The sequence below is a fragment of the Camarhynchus parvulus genome, chromosome 5 (genome assembly GCF_901933205.1).
Source record: "Camarhynchus parvulus chromosome 5, STF_HiC, whole genome shotgun sequence".
Classification (NCBI taxonomy): Eukaryota; Metazoa; Chordata; class Aves; order Passeriformes; family Thraupidae; genus Camarhynchus; species Camarhynchus parvulus.
The window spans coordinates 762969-781582 of NC_044575.1; the positions used below are offsets into that span (position 1 = coordinate 762969).

The 18614-nt window shown below is 39.6% G+C and overlaps 1 protein-coding gene across 4 annotated transcripts in view; it reads right to left on the reverse strand.

Moving 5' to 3' along the window:
• Nucleotides 1-626: 626 nt before the first annotated feature.
• METTL15 (methyltransferase like 15) overlaps nucleotides 627-18614 on the reverse strand; it is an 80014-nt gene continuing 62026 nt past the window's right edge. For 3 of the 4 annotated variants that reach the window (XM_030950371.1, XM_030950372.1, XM_030950370.1), the window contains 3 exons: nucleotides 12104-12295; nucleotides 9263-9441; nucleotides 1003-2066 (listed from right to left, as the gene is read on the reverse strand). In XM_030950371.1, coding sequence (XP_030806231.1) covers nucleotides 1621-2066; nucleotides 9263-9441; nucleotides 12104-12180 — 702 coding nt within the window. In that variant the 5' untranslated portion in view covers nucleotides 12181-12295 and the 3' untranslated portion in view covers nucleotides 1003-1620. Of the gene's footprint in view, nucleotides 902-1002; nucleotides 2067-9262; nucleotides 9442-12103; nucleotides 12296-18614 lie in introns of those variants that run through there. The other variant, XR_004060801.1, reaches the window with a different exon arrangement.

Genomic DNA, 18614 nt, shown 5'->3' on the forward strand with positions numbered 1-18614 from the left:
ATTGGCCAAAGAGTGAAAACAATTCACATGAAACCAATGAAACAATCACCTGTTGGATAAACAATCTCCAAACACATTCCAAAGGGGCAAAACACAGGAGAAGCAAATCAGATAATTATTGTTTCCCTTTTTCTCTGAGGCTTCTCAGCTTCCCAGGAGAAAATCCTGGGAGAAGGATTTTTTCCAGAAAATATGAATGCCACAATCATCTATACCTAAGAACACATTATATGACTTACCTTTACCAAGGAATTAAATATCCAGCTATTTCACTATATTGTGTATTAGACAGTGAACCTAAGTATCAACTTGTGTCAGTATGACCCAAAAAACCACCAGGAAGTCATCATTTACATCAACACAAAGAGGATGCTTGGTGAAAGTCAAGTTCAGAATGATCCAGTCAGTTGCTCAGGAACCAGTGTAGTGGTCGTTTAGCTGAGTCAGAAATAGTATTTTTTTTTATTCTACCAATCAAGTTTCAGACATCACAAATTAAATCCTTGTTCCAATTTGATTATCTAAATTAAGACTTTTTCCTGAAGAGATGAGTCAGAGGTCAAAGAAGTTGAAACTTGTACTATTTTCCACTCATTTGTAGCAAATAAAACTAGAAAACCAGTGGTCTCTTAAGATAAAATATAAACCCCTAACTAAATTTAATTCATAGTAACTAAACAAGAAATTATGCTGAATGTTCTACAGCTGAGTATAGCACTCAAACAAAAAGCTAGTGTTAAGAGTCGGCTTTTCCTAAAATAATTTAATACTTACCTCTCAATAAATGATCACAAGCAAAGAAGAATACTTCATAAGACCCACAACATTGCTTTTTTGATGGGTTAATTATAATTCCATCAGCACCTAAAAGTTGTAGAGGATCTGTGCACAGGAGTTATGGCTGCAGGAAGAAAGTCAGATGATCAAGTACAAATCTGACTGCTTTACTGTAGCATCCAAGTGCCAACAGTGGATTTTTAATAACCCTTTTTTCACCCCCAAGATACATTGATTATTTATCATTAAACAACCAGGTGATCACTCAGACATAAATACTTACTTTAAAAAAGCTAAGATTCCATTTACAAATTCCTGGACAGACGCTGATGCTGATGTCAGTTTATTTCAGAATTACCTTTTGTCCCAATGGCATTCATGCAACAAGTTAGCTGGGATACACAAACAGATATATCAAAAATTCTTAGGTGAGTTTAAACTTACTCTAGACTAAAGCAGACATCTGAATCAGGTGTGTGAAATCCACTCCCATAAAAATATGTCTCAATTAGCTACTGAATTTAGATGCCAGGATCTTGAAATTAATCTAAGGGAATACTATAAATGCATCAAACCTGCCAATTTTATAAAATTGGTGTTTGATGCTCTTTTAAAAAAAGGTGTCTTTTTTGTATAATTAGTGACACCCACTTATATGCATTTAGTTTACATTTTCATGCTCTATACTGCTTCCTAACCAAAGCACAAAGAAGCACAAAGGTAAGAAAGAAGTGTTTTCTCACAGCCTTCCTTGTATTTTTTGTTTGGCAATATCTGTCCAATTAGCATTCTGGAAAACAGAATTTCAGGAAATGATACAATCATGTAATCATATATTTTGGTTTAGAGTTTAATAGCAGCTCTTAGCTTGGCCGACCTTCCTCTTGGGTTTGTTTGAATATCCTTGGCCTGAGGTGTGAGAACTTTTTTCTGTATAGAAATCCACTTGGAGTTGGATTTTCCACAGGGAGATCCTTGTGCGTCTTCTCCTCTGGAGGCATTTTTCAGAGCCTGTCTGATCTTCTGCTTTGAGCCAAGGTTGTGTTTCTCTGTCATGTCAATGCCATGAAGGAAACGTTTGATGATTCGATCTTCCAGGGAGTGAAAGGACAGGGCTACAAGGCGACCTCCAGGCCTCAGGAACTTCTCAGCTGTCTTCAGCCCTATCAAGAGTTCATGGAGCTCATCATTCACAAATATCCTCAGGCCTTGGAAAGTTTTAGTAGCAACATGCACAGGTCTCTGAAGCAAGTCCTTCCGTGCGTAGAGTGCTGATGCTGGAAAAGCACCTGTCACACATTTTAAAATATGCATGTTAATAACTTAATACTTCTACATCTTGACATCCACTCGTGCAAGATGACTTTAAAGGAAAGCACAGTCAAAACTGAACCTTGAGTAGTGAGCTTCCTTCTTTGTAATAAATCTTTATTAAACTAAGATGCTTTGTGGTTGAGTTTTTTCCCTAGAATCTTTTAGAGAAGTTCCTTCTCCAAAAGCATCACCAATTTAAACTAAAAAATAATGGCTGAAATCCAGATAAAGAGAAAAAAGGATAGGACAGACAAGTCTCACTTTACAGCTCAGTGTAATCAATGTCAGTTTGGAATTTGTGGTTGTGTTACACTTTTAAGGAAAAAAAAAAATGTACAATGGACACAATCTTACCTGTGGCATCCAGGTAACTGCATTTCTTCACAGGCTGAAGACAATGTCTACCTGGCAATAACCATCTTTCAATGAACTACCTGAAGTTTAAAAGAGGTATCCTTGTTTGGAAATAAAAATTGTTGAACACTACATGTGTGTTTCTTCAAATGTTCACAAAAACTCCTTGAGAAATTTAGAAAATGCAGCTGACACTGCTGTGTTTTCACATGCCTACACAGCACGTGTCAAGGTTTGACACAGAATGTGTCAAGGTTTGTCAGTCCTAAAATCACCAGATTAAATATTTTTTTAATTAGATGCACAAAACTCCCTCTTCCTTTCCTCAAAATTCTTATGAGTCAAACAAGTTTTTACAGAGACCGAAATTTTGATAGAAATTTTAATATATCGATATTTAATGTATTTTAAGCTTGAACTTTCATTATATGGATAGAGAACAAAAAGCTAGAGAAGCCTGATTTGATGGATCAGAGGAACTAAAGTGCAATATCTGTGAAACTTGAGTAAATTTATAATCTATTACCTAAGTGACCACAGGAGTCTGGTAAAGATAAATTGAACAAATCATGCTAACACATAAGTGGACAGTTATTTTTCTAAACAAGAGGCAATGCAATTGGTGTGTATGCATTAGAATGCCCCAATTTCATGTCAGTGCTAAGTTACAACATAATGAAGCAAAGAGTTTGAAGTAAACACAGCTCACAATCAAGTAACTGATATTCTACAGAGTGAAGTGAAAGAGGGGAATACTGTACCTCTGAAACTAGTTGTCTAAATTCAAATTTGCATGGGTGATTGAAAAAAATTAATAGAGATATCATTACCCATGAGAGGCGCACACAGAAGAATTTATAAGTGCAATTCTTGAGAGTTTTAAAGATAAGATTTCACTTATGTCAGAAAGCTTCGGTGTTCATAAAGAATTTCACAAACACAAAAGCAATCTCAGTCTTCAGCAAAGACAAAGGAAAATAATGGGATTTTAAAAGTCAGTTGTTATTAACACAGCTATTATCACATATGCTATGTCCCTAAGATATGTTTCTATATAATTGATTTTCCTACCTACCTTCCTCCTCTGATCTCCAAAGCCAACACCTCCTAAATTCACTGAAGAGACCCCGTTGTAGCTGTGGCTACTTCCAATCCTTATAGTCTGAATGCTTCAAGACAGAAAGTGGCAACAGGATTGACTTGTCCCAGCCAAGGAGTGCATGTGAATTTGTGGCCTGAAGCTGTCTCACAAAACAGTAAATAGATGCAGCCTGCAGGAGTGAGGGTTCTCCATCATTTACCAACTCCAGAAAAAGCTACACTAGCTGGTCAATGTAATTCCTGTCCCTGAGAACATAACCTTCTGTACTGACCATGAATCACAAACAGAATGTGTGCTCTCATTGATGAGGTCACAAAGCTCATTTGGATGAGAGACCTCAACTAAAAGGAGAGCTAAAAACCACAGAGCATGAGGAATCCCAATAAACTGACACCAAGCTCGTGCCTACTGGCACGGCCTCTGTTTCCATGTCTCTTTGCACACCTAAAAATGGGTTCTTTGAAAATGGAGCCCTTGGAACAGCCACTGAGTGCCAGCTGTGTGTGATGAGAACTGTCTGATAGCATAAAGGAATGTTGTGCTAGGCAAAATAAACACAACTTTGTTTAAAGGTCCAGTAACAGCCACCAGCACGGGTAGGATGCTCACAACTATGGAATGAATCAGATTAGAAGAAATTCTTCCCTTGGTGGGTGGGGAGGCACTGGAACAGGTTGCTCTGTAGATTCCCCTTTCCTGCAAATGTCCAAGTCCAGGCTGGACAAGGCTTGGAGCAACTTGGTCCAGAGGAAGGTGTCCCTGTCCATGGCAGGGCAGTTGGAACTGCATGGGCTTTAAAGCCCCTTCCAACCGAAACCATCCTATCCATCTAAATTCAACTTCAAACGGCTTTGTAAAAATGTAAATGGACATAGTATGCTGATATCTGGGCAGGTTTTCATTGGTCTGCTCATCAACACTGATATTTTGCAACTGCAATGCTGAACAGATGAATAAAAGAACAATGACACTGAGGCAATTAGCACGACTAGGACACTAACAGGTCTTTGGGAGGTTCTTCCACTAATCCTGCCATGACTGTTGAGTGCAGTTTCCTCCTACAATAAACTTCTATGACAATTAACTCTGACATTAATTTATTACCATGAATAATTTATCACACACTGAAGAAAAATTAAGTAAAGCCAGATATATTCTGTAAGTATAACACAACCTTACATGCCTCAGTTGAACACACACAAAGAGCACTGCAGCTCCTATAATAAAGTACAGAATACTAGTATTCAGGAAATTGGTAAAGAAATGCAGCCGCTTTGCAGTTTTATGGAACCAAAACCTCCCAGACTAAACCCAAAATCAAACTGTTTACATGTTCAAAGACTTACTGGTCTACTGTCAAAGGCTGGGATTAACTCATAAAGGTAATCTCTCGGTATTCTAATCTGGTTATTATTATATATTAAATGTAATTTCTGTCACACTCGTCTTCAGCTTTTTAGCCAAGGTAATAGATTCTGATCTGTTCCACAGGTGAAAAATTCCCCTATCGCTCTTACTCCTCTAGTTCAATTAAATCAAAATCTATTTGTGCTTTCTGCTCAGGCACATCACTTCTCACCCAGGCCCCTCCAGTTACCAAGACATTTAAAGAAATTCCTTCCTGGTAACTGGCTGTTCAATGCACAAAAACATTTTAAAAATTAAAAAAAAATCTGTATGGGAAGTTTGTAAAGTGAATTTCATTCATAAAAACACCATGCTTCTGGCTAGATGACTGCTTTGGAATCCCAGTGAGAGAAATACCCATTTTTAGTTTCAGGATGCCCTGATGATACTTACACTTTAAAAAAATCTAATAGGCTCTCACGTTGAAACGTATTGAAATTTGAAAAGCTTGTGAATGGAATTAGCAGTGTGCTGTGCCTGTCAATAGGAACTATCCAAGTCCCCAGAGTGTGAGGGAGTGGGAGAGTGTAAGAATGAATTCAGAGCCTGCACCTGTTGGCAGGAATTCGCCTGTTGAATTAGCACTGCATTTAATAAGTTGCTGTGACGCAACCAATGTCCTTTTGTCCGGGCTCCCTCAGCACAGTGCTAATTCTCACCCAGCTGAAATGCAGGCAATATTACAGATTCCAAACTGATAATTAAAGCCTGTAGAAGTGAGCCAGTCTGAAAGAAATTGACTTCACCAATTAAAGTTCTCTTTAAACTTTGAAAATTTTTTTAACATGTCATCATCAACTCCTTTCAAGTTAAGGCCAGATGATCACACGATCTCAAAATTGTTTGTTCATAGATTATGTACCTAAATAATGCTCAGAAAAAATAAATTTTGAACAAAAATTAATAGATAAAAAAGGTATATTGCCCCCTGAAAAGAAATCAAAATAGACCATTAGTTGTACAGGAAAAGCATATGAAAATTACATCCTAAAAAATTTCACCATTTTTAACTGCACATGCAGTCAGACCTAGTATTTCCAAACAGCTCAATGAGGTACAACAAAAGACACGAGGAAGTGCTTCTTAATCAACTTTCACACATCTATTCACTACTCTTCAGCTAAGAACTAATGATTTTCAGTATTTACTGAGCACTCAATGCTGCAAACAGCTCTGTGAAAATTACAAACAGCGAGAAGAGTTCCACCGTGCTGCAGGAAAAGATGCTGTTCCCCAAACTCCTCCTACTGCAGATTCCACAGCTCCTAGAGATCTTATTTAACCAGATCAGAAGCCTTTTGGATAATATTTATAAACACCAGGAGGAAGACAAAATTTTCAATGCTGTTTTGTTTCCTTGGTTTTTTTTTTAAACTACATCCTTCACTTTTATCTCTGTTGAAGATTGCAATGCAAGATGTTTTCAATTACCCTCTGTATGGCAGATTACCTTTGTCAAGTGGGCAGTTTGCCTTATTTCTCTCTTTGAGTGACCACATTCACACCTTCCTCGGGAGGGGACCTCTGCTGATAACAGACTATTGAATGTCACTGCATGACAGATAAGAACTATCACATCCCATTGTGAGATGCTCCGCCCAGAGGGAGGAGCAAAGCATTCCTACCTGGATATAATCCAGAGGTTTTTTAGACACCAGCATGGCTTTCTCCACTGGATTTCCCAGAGGAACAGCAGCTGCCTCTTCCACGACTGCAGCCACATTTCCAATGGGACTGCTACCAACACCCTGACCCACAGGGTGTCAGGTTGGGTTCTGACTCTGTCAGTGTTGTTCTAGTGGACTGCATTGTTTATTTTATCCTTTTATTTTTTTTCCTTCCCTATTAAAGAACTGTTATTTCCTGCTCCCATATCTTTGCCTGAGAGCCCCTTAATTTAAATTTATAGCAATTCGGAGGGGTGGGGAGGGTTTACATTCTCCATTTCAGGGGAGGCTCCTGCCTTCCTTAGCAGACTCCTGTCTTTCCAAACCAAGACAATCTCCCAATGGATTAGGAACTGCAACACGTGTTCTAAGCTTTCAGGGGGTGGTTGGAAAGACCAGAAATCTAGCCTTCTATCAAAAGAAATTAAATTTTCCAAGCTCAGGTTAGTCCAAGTCTAGATTCACTGTGATTCTGATGATCAGCTGGACCTTAAGATGAAACTTGGGAGCTCTGGAACATCTGAATCCACAGTAATCAATAAGAGGAGAAAGAAATACAGGCACTACACAGATTCTCATATGCTGACACCCAGCTTCATTGGCTAGGTTGTTTTGCTTGTGTTCTGATTCCTAGACCAGGCAAAAATGATGACCCTGCTCTGGAAGAGAATCAGGCTTGCAGAGAATCTGCAAAATCTAAAATGTAAGATTTTATTATTCAAATTAATATTTTATTTTTAAAAAGACATAACATTTAACCAACAGGTCATAAATCTTACTCTGGTCAAGTCCTGAATTAATGAGTGTTTTTTTGGACTGTGTCATCAAGAGGTTCCTGTAGCTGTGGTGTCTGGCACTGTAGCTCTAGCTTAACTTCACCAATATAATTCCATGTAAGAATATATGTTAATTACAGATGATAAATGAATCAAAATATATCATAATTATGAAGAATTTCCTTGAAGTTTTCTTAATCAGTTCAAAAACTGATAGGATCCATCACAGTGCTTCCTTACTGGATAAACCAAATTAAAACTGGAGGAAGTTTTATGCAAACAGGGATCAGTGTAACAGCTCTAAAATTGTTATAATTATTTGTGTGCTCCCAGAAAAGCACACCAAACATACATATTTATTGTCTTGGCAGATGTGTGCTGGACTCATTGTTTTTGGCATGTACACTACCTGATGCATACCTGACTTGTGGATCAAGAAGCTCTTCAAACATAGCAGGGAATTTAAAGTGAGGACAAAAAAAAGTCCTTCTCATGGTCACAGCAAGGGAACATCAACTGCTGGCTCACATGCAGCACATTAAACATGAAGGGATCTCCAATTGCTCTCTTGCATACAGCTGTATTTTCATTCCTTTACTTTCAGCTACGGCACCACAAATTATTTCAGAATTACTGAGTTGCTTGTGTGCCATATGTTATATTTTTAACACAGTGAGACAGTTGTTTCCAGCTCAGGGGTAGTACATTGTCTTGTCAACACTTTTTCAAAAAGCATGGAATATATATGACAAAGCTCACAATTGTTATTTCAGGATATTGCTAATGATGACATTAAAAATTTAAAAGTTTATGAAAGCCTCATAGTGCTTTGTCTCTTTTATTTTTATTTTTTTTTAAGATTGGTTATATTCACTGTATTTACAGCAGGGGCTTACAACAGCAAGCAGTGTCTTCAGGTTCTTTTATCATATCAGCTAAACTTTGAGCCTTGGTTGACTGGGCTAATCTGACTGACTTCTACAAATCCAGACTTTCAGATTTCTCCATCATTAAATTTAAGTGCCTTAGACTTCCAGTTTAAGTAATACAAATTTTTAAGAATACCATGAAATTTTTAATAGTCTTCAGGAATACCGATAAAATATTTTACACTGTTCTTTAGCAAATGTTAAATTTGGATTAGAATTTTAAAGGTCTGTATTCAAAGTCAGCAGTTTAGACTTATGTGTGACAAGATGTAGTGATTTTCATCATTTGGGTAAAAAAAACCAAAAACATCCTGATGCTACCTATTATGGTAATGAACAGGATTCGTGTCTTATGAAAATTTTTACTTGAGAAAACAAACATAAAGGTTCTTGATGCAAGCGCTGCTCCTGCCTAACTGCATTTTCTTCCAGCTGTTTACAGTGAGGAGCAAGGAAGATGAAGTGTTTCAATAGTCTCTTCAGGCTGATCTAGTTGGCACGCACAAGTTGAAGCAAGCCATGTATTGCTTTGTGCTTCCTGATTCTTTAAAAAAGACAGAAATGATCTGATTTTACTGGTAATTGGAAACTGCCATGGTACCTACCCTTAAAATATTAAAATACAGACACTTAAAACTAGGACAGATATGACATCTCTGGTATTTGAAAGGATCAATAGCCAGGATAAAGAATACCCAAGGCTGCTGTCATTCTGTGGTGCTTGAAATGATAAATCACTTCATGTTAAATCTATTATTGAACTAATTGTCAAATTAAAATAAAAAAAAAAAAAAAAAAGAAAAAAAAGAAGAGAGCTGACATCAGAGCAGAAGGGGCAGGATTAGACTCTGCGCCACTCCAAGTACAAATAGATCCCTCTGGGACTTGGCGGGGATTAATATTTCCTTCCCTCCTGTGCAGAATTAATGAGGGTACCTGCCACGATGCATGCCAGCTGCCTGGTGCTGGTGATGGGGTAGATGCTGCGTGCCTGCACGATGGCAGAGGCGATCCTCCTGGCGTGCCTCTCCTCGCCGTACGCGCTCAGCACTGCCGCCAGCGCCCGCCGGTCCAGCGCGTTCACCACATCCGCGGCCGTGGCCATGCCAGGGCACCTGCACACACAGCAGCCAATTAGTCCAATTAGTGCCCTGAGGTCAGCTGCCATCCACCAGAGGTGAGCTTCCATGGAGCCACACACACACACACACACACACTGCACACTGCCTGGGAGGGGTGCACATTGGAGAGGGCAGAGCTGTGGAAACAGCTCGCGCCTTCTACATCCCCTTCTCTCGCTGGTCTCGGTGCAGTTTGCTCCCTAACTCCAGTTAGAACAGTTTTAACTTCCAAGTGTTGTTATAAACCATGCTTCTGCCTTTTAAATCCCCTTTTCTCACTGGTCTAGGTGGAGTTTGTTCCTCAACTTCAGTTAGAACAGTTTTAATTTTCAAGCACTGTTATAAACCATGCTTGTGCCTCTTAAACCCCTTTCTCTCGCTGGTCTAGGTGGAGTTTGCTCCCTAACTTCAGTTAGAACAGTTTTAACTTCCAAGTGCTGTTATAAACCATGCTTGTCCCTTTTAAACCCCTTTCTCTCACTGGTCTAAGTGGAGTTTGTTCCTCAACTTCAATTAGAACAGTTTTAACTTCCAAGTGTTATAAATCATGCTTGTGCCTTTTACATCCCTTTCTCTCGCTGGTCTAGGTGGAGTTTGCTCCCTAACTTCAGTTAGAACAGTTTTAACTTCCAAGTGTTATCATAAACTATGCTTAATAGTTTAGAATAAAGAATTTATTGTATGTTTTCTCTGATTAGTAAACCCACAGATGATGTTCGTAAAATACCCAGAATTATTTCAGTAGCCAAGTGACAGAGATATAGATACATAGATTGAAGGCTTACACTGTTTAAATTGTAGTGAGTCCTGTAGTTTATATGACTAGGTCATTTCTTTATTTCAGGAGAGCATTTCTATATAGATTCTTAGGCCTTTTAGTGAAAAGTAATGTTAAATTAAGAATAAATATATTCCAGTATCGTGCTAGGATGGAAATTATGTGTGACCTTTCTCTTCAGCCAGATTTAGAATATAAACTTGCCTCTTATGGGTTCATTTCAGCCACCTTGCATCATATGTTGTTTTCTAGCCAGAACTGATTTCAAGAATCTTTTATTTCAAATCTCCTGCTATGAAAACAATTGCTAATGAAGATAATTAAACATTTCACTAAAAGGCATAAGAATTTATATAGAAATACTCTCCTGAGATAATAGAAATGACCTAGTCATATAAACTACAGGACTCACTACAAATTTAAACAGAGTAAACCTTCAATCTATGTATTTACATCTCTGTCACTTGGCTACTGAAATAGTTCAGGGTATTTTATGAACATCATCTGTGGGTTTACTAATCAGAGAAACCATACAAACTACCTAATAAATTCTCTTCTAAATTCTCTTGGCTTTCAGGCATTTTTTAGTCCCCTGCAGTATTTTACAAAAGATGAAAAAACTTGGAGGCATGTAGTATCATAGCAACAACCACAGCGTAAGGCTTTTGTTATGCCTCAGGTACCCTTTGTTCTGAGGCTCTTGTTCTGTGTTTGCTTTCTCATGATGCATCCGAATTACACGTAAGCCTGGAGTTCAGATTCCTGGAATCTGAGGACTGAATCCCAGGAGAACCATGGGAGCATTTTGCACAAGACCAGAAAAAGCAAGTGTCATGAAATTTGCTGTGTTAAAATTTAGCATTAATATGGTAAGCTAATTCCTTAGAAATTGAGGCTTCCCATTGGCTCTTGTGGGCAATGAAAGAACAAATGGCATTTAAGACACTACGTTCATCAAAACACCAAGAAAAAATTGCCTGTCATGTAATGTGTCATGCAATTACAGCCATCACCCAGACAAGACAGATCTTTGGTTACTCATGTAAAGAGCAGAGTGCTGCAGAAATACATCAGGTTGTCTGAAGATGAAAAACACTGCATAAGTGGAAATTATCATGCTCTAGAAAGTACTGAACACCAATCCAAATTTAAATACAGGTGATTTACTCAGTAACCATTAATTTGACAATTAAGTAAGCCTGATGTGCCTCCTACACAAAGAGAAAGGAAGCTTTTAATTTTGCTAAGCAGAACTTACAACAAACACATGGGCATGGAAGACAACGTCCCACTAGCATGCTAAAAGCAATGTGGCTATCTGATTTAAGCTAGCAGATAAAATGAAGAGGATTTTATTTATTTATTTTTATGATGTTCCCTTCACAGAGAAGAAACTGGATCAAACGGCCGTTGCACAAAAGAGGGACACTGCTCCTTTGCTGAGAGAAGTGAAGTTTCCACAAACAGCAAGTGTGGCAGAAAAGGAAAGGAACTGCAGCAAGAAGTTGTGAGCCTGCAGATCAAGTACAGGCAGAGAAACTGTGGAAATAACAGGCCTCTGAAAGAGAGATGCTCCTGTAACTGTGCACCACACACTCCAAAAATGCTACCATTTAAAGGTGCAGTTAATAAAACATTACTGGTTTCATCACTCACCACTGGAACGTTCCCCTCATCTCAGAGAAGGCAAAGACAACAACCAGGGCTGAGCACTTAGACAGAAAAAAGCTTTTTGGCAAAAGACAGCCAGGACATTCATGCAGTATCAGATGTGGTTTGAGGATAAGGATTCTCCATTTTAAGAGGAAAGGAAACGCACTGGGGTTGCAGAGCAGCCAGTTTTTGAGGTTCAAGAAGAAATGTTCTGTTATAGTGTACCTGTCATGATCCATCCTCATGTCCAAGGGCCCATCCTTCTGCAGGGAGAAGCCTCTTTCAGGTGTGTCTAACTGCATGGAAGAACAGCCAGCATCCAGGAGAACTCCATCCAGAGTGCCTGGCTCAACCCCAGATGAGATTAACAAAGCCTCTGACTGGCTGAACCTTCCCAGGAGAGGCTGAAGCTGGTTCCTGTAAGAAAGGAACAAATGAATAGCCCCAAGTTTAGTTACAACAACGCCATCTCTCCCCCTTGCACAGCAGGAATTAGATAATAGCACTCAATTTGTCTCAGAAACAATAGGGCTATTCCCAAAGTAATAGTTTATGTCTTTTCATATGCCAAGATTGAAAACTGGTCCAGAACATCCCTCAGTGGCTACTTCAGCTTTAACTCTTTACTCTCTTCCTGCTTTATCTTAAAGAAATGGAAAACTGACTAAAATTTAATTTTTTTCAGTGCGCAGGAACTCAAGAGGACACCTTCAGCAGGAATGTCCTGACTACTGAAGTACCTGTCCTGCCCAGCAGGGCCCTTAATAAAGCAAGGCCAAGGTGCAGAAAAGAAAGAAAAGATCTAGAGAAGCAGACAAAATGGAACAAGAGGGCACAACCTTGTGGTTAATATTTACCCAGCAGGAAAACAATTCCAAGTTCCTGCCATGGGACCAAACATGTTTTAGTGGCTTTTGTCATTTTAAAAATAACTGGGAGAATGAGGTGCACTCAATCTCAAGCAGGTAAAACCCTTTAGTGCATATTGGATTTAGGCACCTGATCACTGCAGAGAGTGGTTTAACATGCACTTTTGTGCTTACTGCTCTTTCTTGGATTCAGAATGGTTGTTTCTAAATGTTCCCACGCTGACAAGGAAAAGAGGAATGGCAAGGGAGAACACACCTTGGGCACACGTGTGTGTCCAACCACACAGAGCTCAACCAGTGCTGGACAATGCTCTCAGGCACAGGGTCGAATTCCTGGGGTGTCCTGGACTCAGTGATCCTGGTGAGTCTGCTCCAGCTCAGGCTACCCTGGGATTCCATCATCTCTCAGGTTCCCATTGCTCTCTTGGATATCTAATCCCAAACTTCTGGGTTTTGCCTATATATAAGGTGGCTTACAATTACACAATTTATTTTATCTGTCTCTCAAAGTCTAAACGGATTTCACAGACTTAGCAAGACTAATCAACAAATTACTGCATTTTTAAGCAGTACCTGAAAAACAGAACACATTTCTGGAAGCCACTGCCTCCATGTGGAGAGGAAAAGCTCCATTAAAAGGAAGACCCTTATGAATCCAACCACATGGAAGAACACTCAGCTAACACAAGGCTCTCCTCATTAGAGCAGAACAAACCCACCCAGTAAACCCAGCACAGAACCTGGGAAACAGTGTGAATGGACAATGTCCACCAGGGATAGCACGATGGAACACACAATCTGGAATTGGTTTCTGTCCAGCCCACAACTGAACACAGCTACTCAGCACAATAAGAACTGACAGCTCCTGAAAAGCACAATGATCCACTTCAGTCATTAAACCAATTTAAGCTACACACTTAGATAGTTTTGAGATTGTATTTCCTCCCCAGTACAATGAGGGAATTTCCTTGAAAATGCATACTATTTTTCCAACTGGGCAGTGTTTCTACCTTCCTGACTCATGCAAATGAATGAACTTTAAAATTCCATATGTGGGAGATGAAAATTAAACGAGACCTGGATAAAACTATAAATTGCCATTGTCCAGTTCCCCAGCAGCCAGTAATCCATGTCAGGGCTCTGAAGTAGTGCTCTGCCAACCCATCTGAAAAATTACTCTGAACATTATTTATTTATTGCTAGAAGTTTTCTTACATTTCTTTAAACAAGTCATAAATATGTGGATAGCTAAGATGTTTGTGACAGCTTTTGATTTGTGATCTGCCAAACTTTTGTGATTATAAAAGATTAATTAAAAAAAATAAGTAAATTTTGAGTGAGTAGAAATTTAGTCTTTGATAGAGATGCTTCAGCTGGAAAAAAATCTGGAGCTTGCAAATAAAATAAAAAAAAGATGGAGAAATGATTAAGTTGACATTCGATGTCAGTCTTTCAGCTGTGTGGAATTACATATTCTGTATAAAATGTCTTTTGTTATGCACTGCCTTGTGTGTACCAATGATGGGCACAGGAAACCTGGTGATTATAAATTATGATTTATTATAATATAGAATATAAAATATTTTAATATAAAATAATAGAATATTAATAAATGATTTATAAATTCTCACTAAAACCAGCTGTTTTTAATGAGGTTGTAATGACTGTATTACAAGGTTCAGGCCAGCTCTCTGGGTTCCTGTTCCTCTGTGGAACAGAAGACAGTTTTAAGCATCTTGGCTATCTCATACCCTTCCATTAATCAAACCAAGTGCACAGCAATGAAAGATTTATCACCTTATGAAAGGAAACAGAAATCTCAACTCTTTTTTTGGTCAGATAGTAATGATGACAGTGATGAAAAGGCCTAATCTACTAGATTAAGCATGACACATTTATTTGAAATAAAATATTTTACCAAGAGTTCAGAACATTTGTTAGAAGACAAAGAAACTCTCCCCTAGTCTACCATTCTTTATGCCTATATTTAAATAAAACCTGCCTGTTACACACAGGATTTCTCAAAATATTCTTAATTTCACCTCAACTTCCTTTTGAATTCAGGTTTTTATTTATGTGATCTGTAAATCCACTTTCCAGAAAACTCTCAAATAAATAATAAATAATGAACTCTTAAACTATGGTTAAAAACCTTTATTTCCTACAGTCACATACCTTCTGCTCCACCTAGGTGTGCAGAATTCTTGCCACTTTCTTTTTCAGCTTTCCAATGTTTTCTTTGCTCAAGAGAGGGTTTATGTTCTGTGACATACTTACCTCATGTGAAAATCTATTACCCTTTCTTGTCTTGATTTATTGCAAAACCAATGCTCAGTGGAAAAAAGCAGGCAAGGTAAACCAGGGAAGGTAAAGACCAAGAAAAACAGCCAAGCTTATAGTTCTGAGAACCTGGGAGGAGAGAGCACACCCAAACACCAGAGAGCTGAATGGGGATTTTCACCACTGCTGACACCTTGGAAAGCCACCATGACTACAATGGGTCCCTGTAATCATTTTAGGCAGTCTTAGAAGGTTAAAATGTGACTAAACCAAGTTGCCTTGCTTAAGAGAAAAGATTTAAACTTAGTACTTGAGCAGCATTTTATATATTCAGAATGTTTTACAAACAAAAAAAACTACAAAGAGCTTTTAGCTCCTCTCTTATAAAAGGAGAAACAAGACTTGTAGGGTTTAATATTTAATGGTTTGAAGATACCACATAGAGAGCTGAGACAATTTCAGAAACCATGGTCTGAGGATGTAAGCAAGCAGAAAATACCTGTCATATTAGCTCTCATGTTGGGGGGTGTGTATGGGGTAACAGCATGGCAATTTTTCAGCAAAGTCCCAACAGCTACAGACAAGCAATCTCTAACTTCTCAAAATATTCAACATGTCCACTCCCTCTTTAGTAACCTTGACATTCTACAAGAAAAATGTATGTAAGATTCCAAAAGAACACTGGGAATATGGACAACCTGGCCTACTTTAAAAAGAAATAAAAGTTACTCACAGCAACTAAGGTTGTGGGGCCTTAATAGATTTTCCTGTGCAACAACTTCAGAAGCTTGAAGAATTCTTGGGAAATAACATAGTTGGAAAATATTACAGAACCTTGGGTTCAGGTCCTTTGTTCAGGTCATAACACAGTATTTTATTATATTGTGACACATAGCATAGTAATTCTGCTAGACAGGGCTTGATCCACACTTCTCAAGCACAGGAAAGAGCAGAATGAGAAAGAATTCAACGTCTCCTAAAGTATTTCAGGCTCTGCAGGTTTCAGTTAATCTCTGATATTCTGCAATGCTTTATAAAAATATTTATTTCTCATTTTACTCAGCTGACAGGGATCCACACAGCAAAAAAAAAAAAGTAAAGCATTAACACAGTTTCAACAAAATAAACGGAATCTTTTCTCTCATCTAATTGCTCTTGATTGCCACAGACATTGACATGACATCAATCGTTCAAGTAATTACACAGAGATGTACAGTGATGCTTTGATGGTGCTTCAGCATTTTTTAATGTATACATAATAACACTTGCTCCTGATGTTTCACTATTGCTCCACTTAAAAATTCAGTGTATAAACACACGCCCATCCCTTGTCAGCAGTGAAAACTGCATTTCACCCGAGCAGAACAAATGGCTTCTCCAGGAGAAGAGAAAACCAAGCTTTCCAGCCAGCTCTTGGCACTGCACACCAAACAGGGAGCCCAGCGTGGTGCTTGGATGCAGTGACTGCACTGGGATTGCCATCGGGGGGCTGAGCAGCCCCAGCTGTGCTGAGGACACGGGCACACACCTGGTGTGACACTGCCTGACCCGGCTGAGGTCACCCACAGCTGGCATTTTCACTCCTGGCTGCACTGCCCCAGGCACACCCAGAGGCAAATGTGAACTATTCCAGCCATCAATCCCAGGAAGTTCCAGTGCTCCTGCCTGGGAACTGTGGCGTGTTACTGCACCTCAGTGCAACGTCCCTCTCAAAAAGTGTACCTGAAAACTGCAAAAATCTTTACGTTGCCTTTATGAAATGGAAATTTGGCACGGTTTTCACGCCTGCCAAGTGTATTGGTTTGCATGGCCTGGTTTGGGCAGTGGGGGGCACAGAGGTGGCTCCTGTGAGAAGCTGCTGAAGCCTCCCCCATGCCCAGCAGAGCCAGTCCCTGCTGGCTCAGAGGATGGACCTGCTGCTGGCCAAGGCTGGGACAGGGACAGATGCTGGGAATGCCTCTGGGATAACAGAGTGAAGAAGAAATCAAATCCAGAGAAGAGGAGGAGGAGGTGAGAACACGAGAGGGAAAGAACCTGGAGACATCAGGGGCAGTGGGGAAGGAGGGGCAGGAGGTGCTCCGGGGGCAGAGCTGGGATTCCTCTGCAGACCCTGGCGATGAGCAGGGTGAAGCAGCTGAGCCCTTGCAGCCCCTGGGGATCCAGGGGGGATGCAGAGACCCAGGGGGATACAGGGATCCACCCACAGCCCCTGGGGATGCAGAGACCCAGGGGGGGATGCAGGGATCCACAGGGGACAGAGGGAGATGCAGAGATCCAGGGGGGGATGCAGAAATCCACCCCCGGCCCGTGGCAGAGGTGCCCAGATAATTTCTCCTTGTTCTTATCTCAATCCATGAACCCTTTGTTAAATTTTCTCTCCTCTGTCCAGCTGCAGAGAGGTGTGAGTGGCTTTTGTGGGTGCCTGGCATCTGGCCAGGGTGAAGCCACAGCACCAAGAAAAAAAGTGAAACAAAAAATTTGGCATCTATCACCTTATAAACCACCTGTGTCATCACATTTCTAGTTTTCTATAAAAATAAATTACAGATCTATGGAAAGCCCAGTAGCTACTTGAGAACTAACAACTCACTCTAGGCTGTCTTTTGTGCAACAAAATGACAAACTGAAATCTCAGCCACTGGTTAACAAAGGCCTGAAAACTGGAAGAAATGTACATAAAAAGCAATTTCCATAGAACCAAGTTTAGATTTTCAAATTTGAGGGCTACAATGATAACTTTACTCTGTCTGAGAATCCCTGAAATGCCATTTTAAGTATTTTTAAATTGGTCAACTTTTACTTACCCTGTATTCCCACTTAAGAGCAGAGAACATTTAAAAGGCATGTATGCATTTGCAAAGTCAGCTGCCTCTCTCTCCATATAACCTGAAGACATCATGCCAAAAAAATCCCAACAAAAAACAATCCCCCCTTTTTGTATGGACTTGTAGAGCACTGAGCACCTTACACTGTCAGAAATGCTATCCCAGGAGTGCCTTTCTGTGCTTCCTCTTGCCAGCTGTGTGTCCTTCTGACACCAACCTCATGGACCTGGTTATTCCGTGCTTCAGTGCTTCTCCTGCAGCTCCCAGGAAAACTTCCCCTTCTCCTTCCTCTGCCACCTTCTGCAAAGTGATGCCACCCTTCACTCCTCCTCTGCCATTGGCACCAAATAAGCCCAAAACTTAATTTAGAGGTTTAGTGTCAGCAGTTTGTAACAACCTCTCAAGCACACCTGCTCCAAACAGACTGCTCATTGTTTAAATGCTCATTTCAATTTCTATATGAAGTCTGGGCTCCACTGTTCTGTCCATTAACATAATTGCAGCAAAAACTGCTGGAGAAGACACTGTTCCACCTAAAGGAAATGATATAATTTGTAAACCAAAAGAACAAACATCAGAGATGGTTTCCATTGAGTATAAATCCAAAATCTGGCCATATTAGACAACTTCCACAGCACGTATACTCAATCTCATTAAAATAAGTATGAAAATTTAAGTTCATAATGAACAATATGTCCTGCTAAATTACAGGTTAAGGAGGCAATTCATTTCCTTTTTCTGGGAACACAAAAGACTAACAGA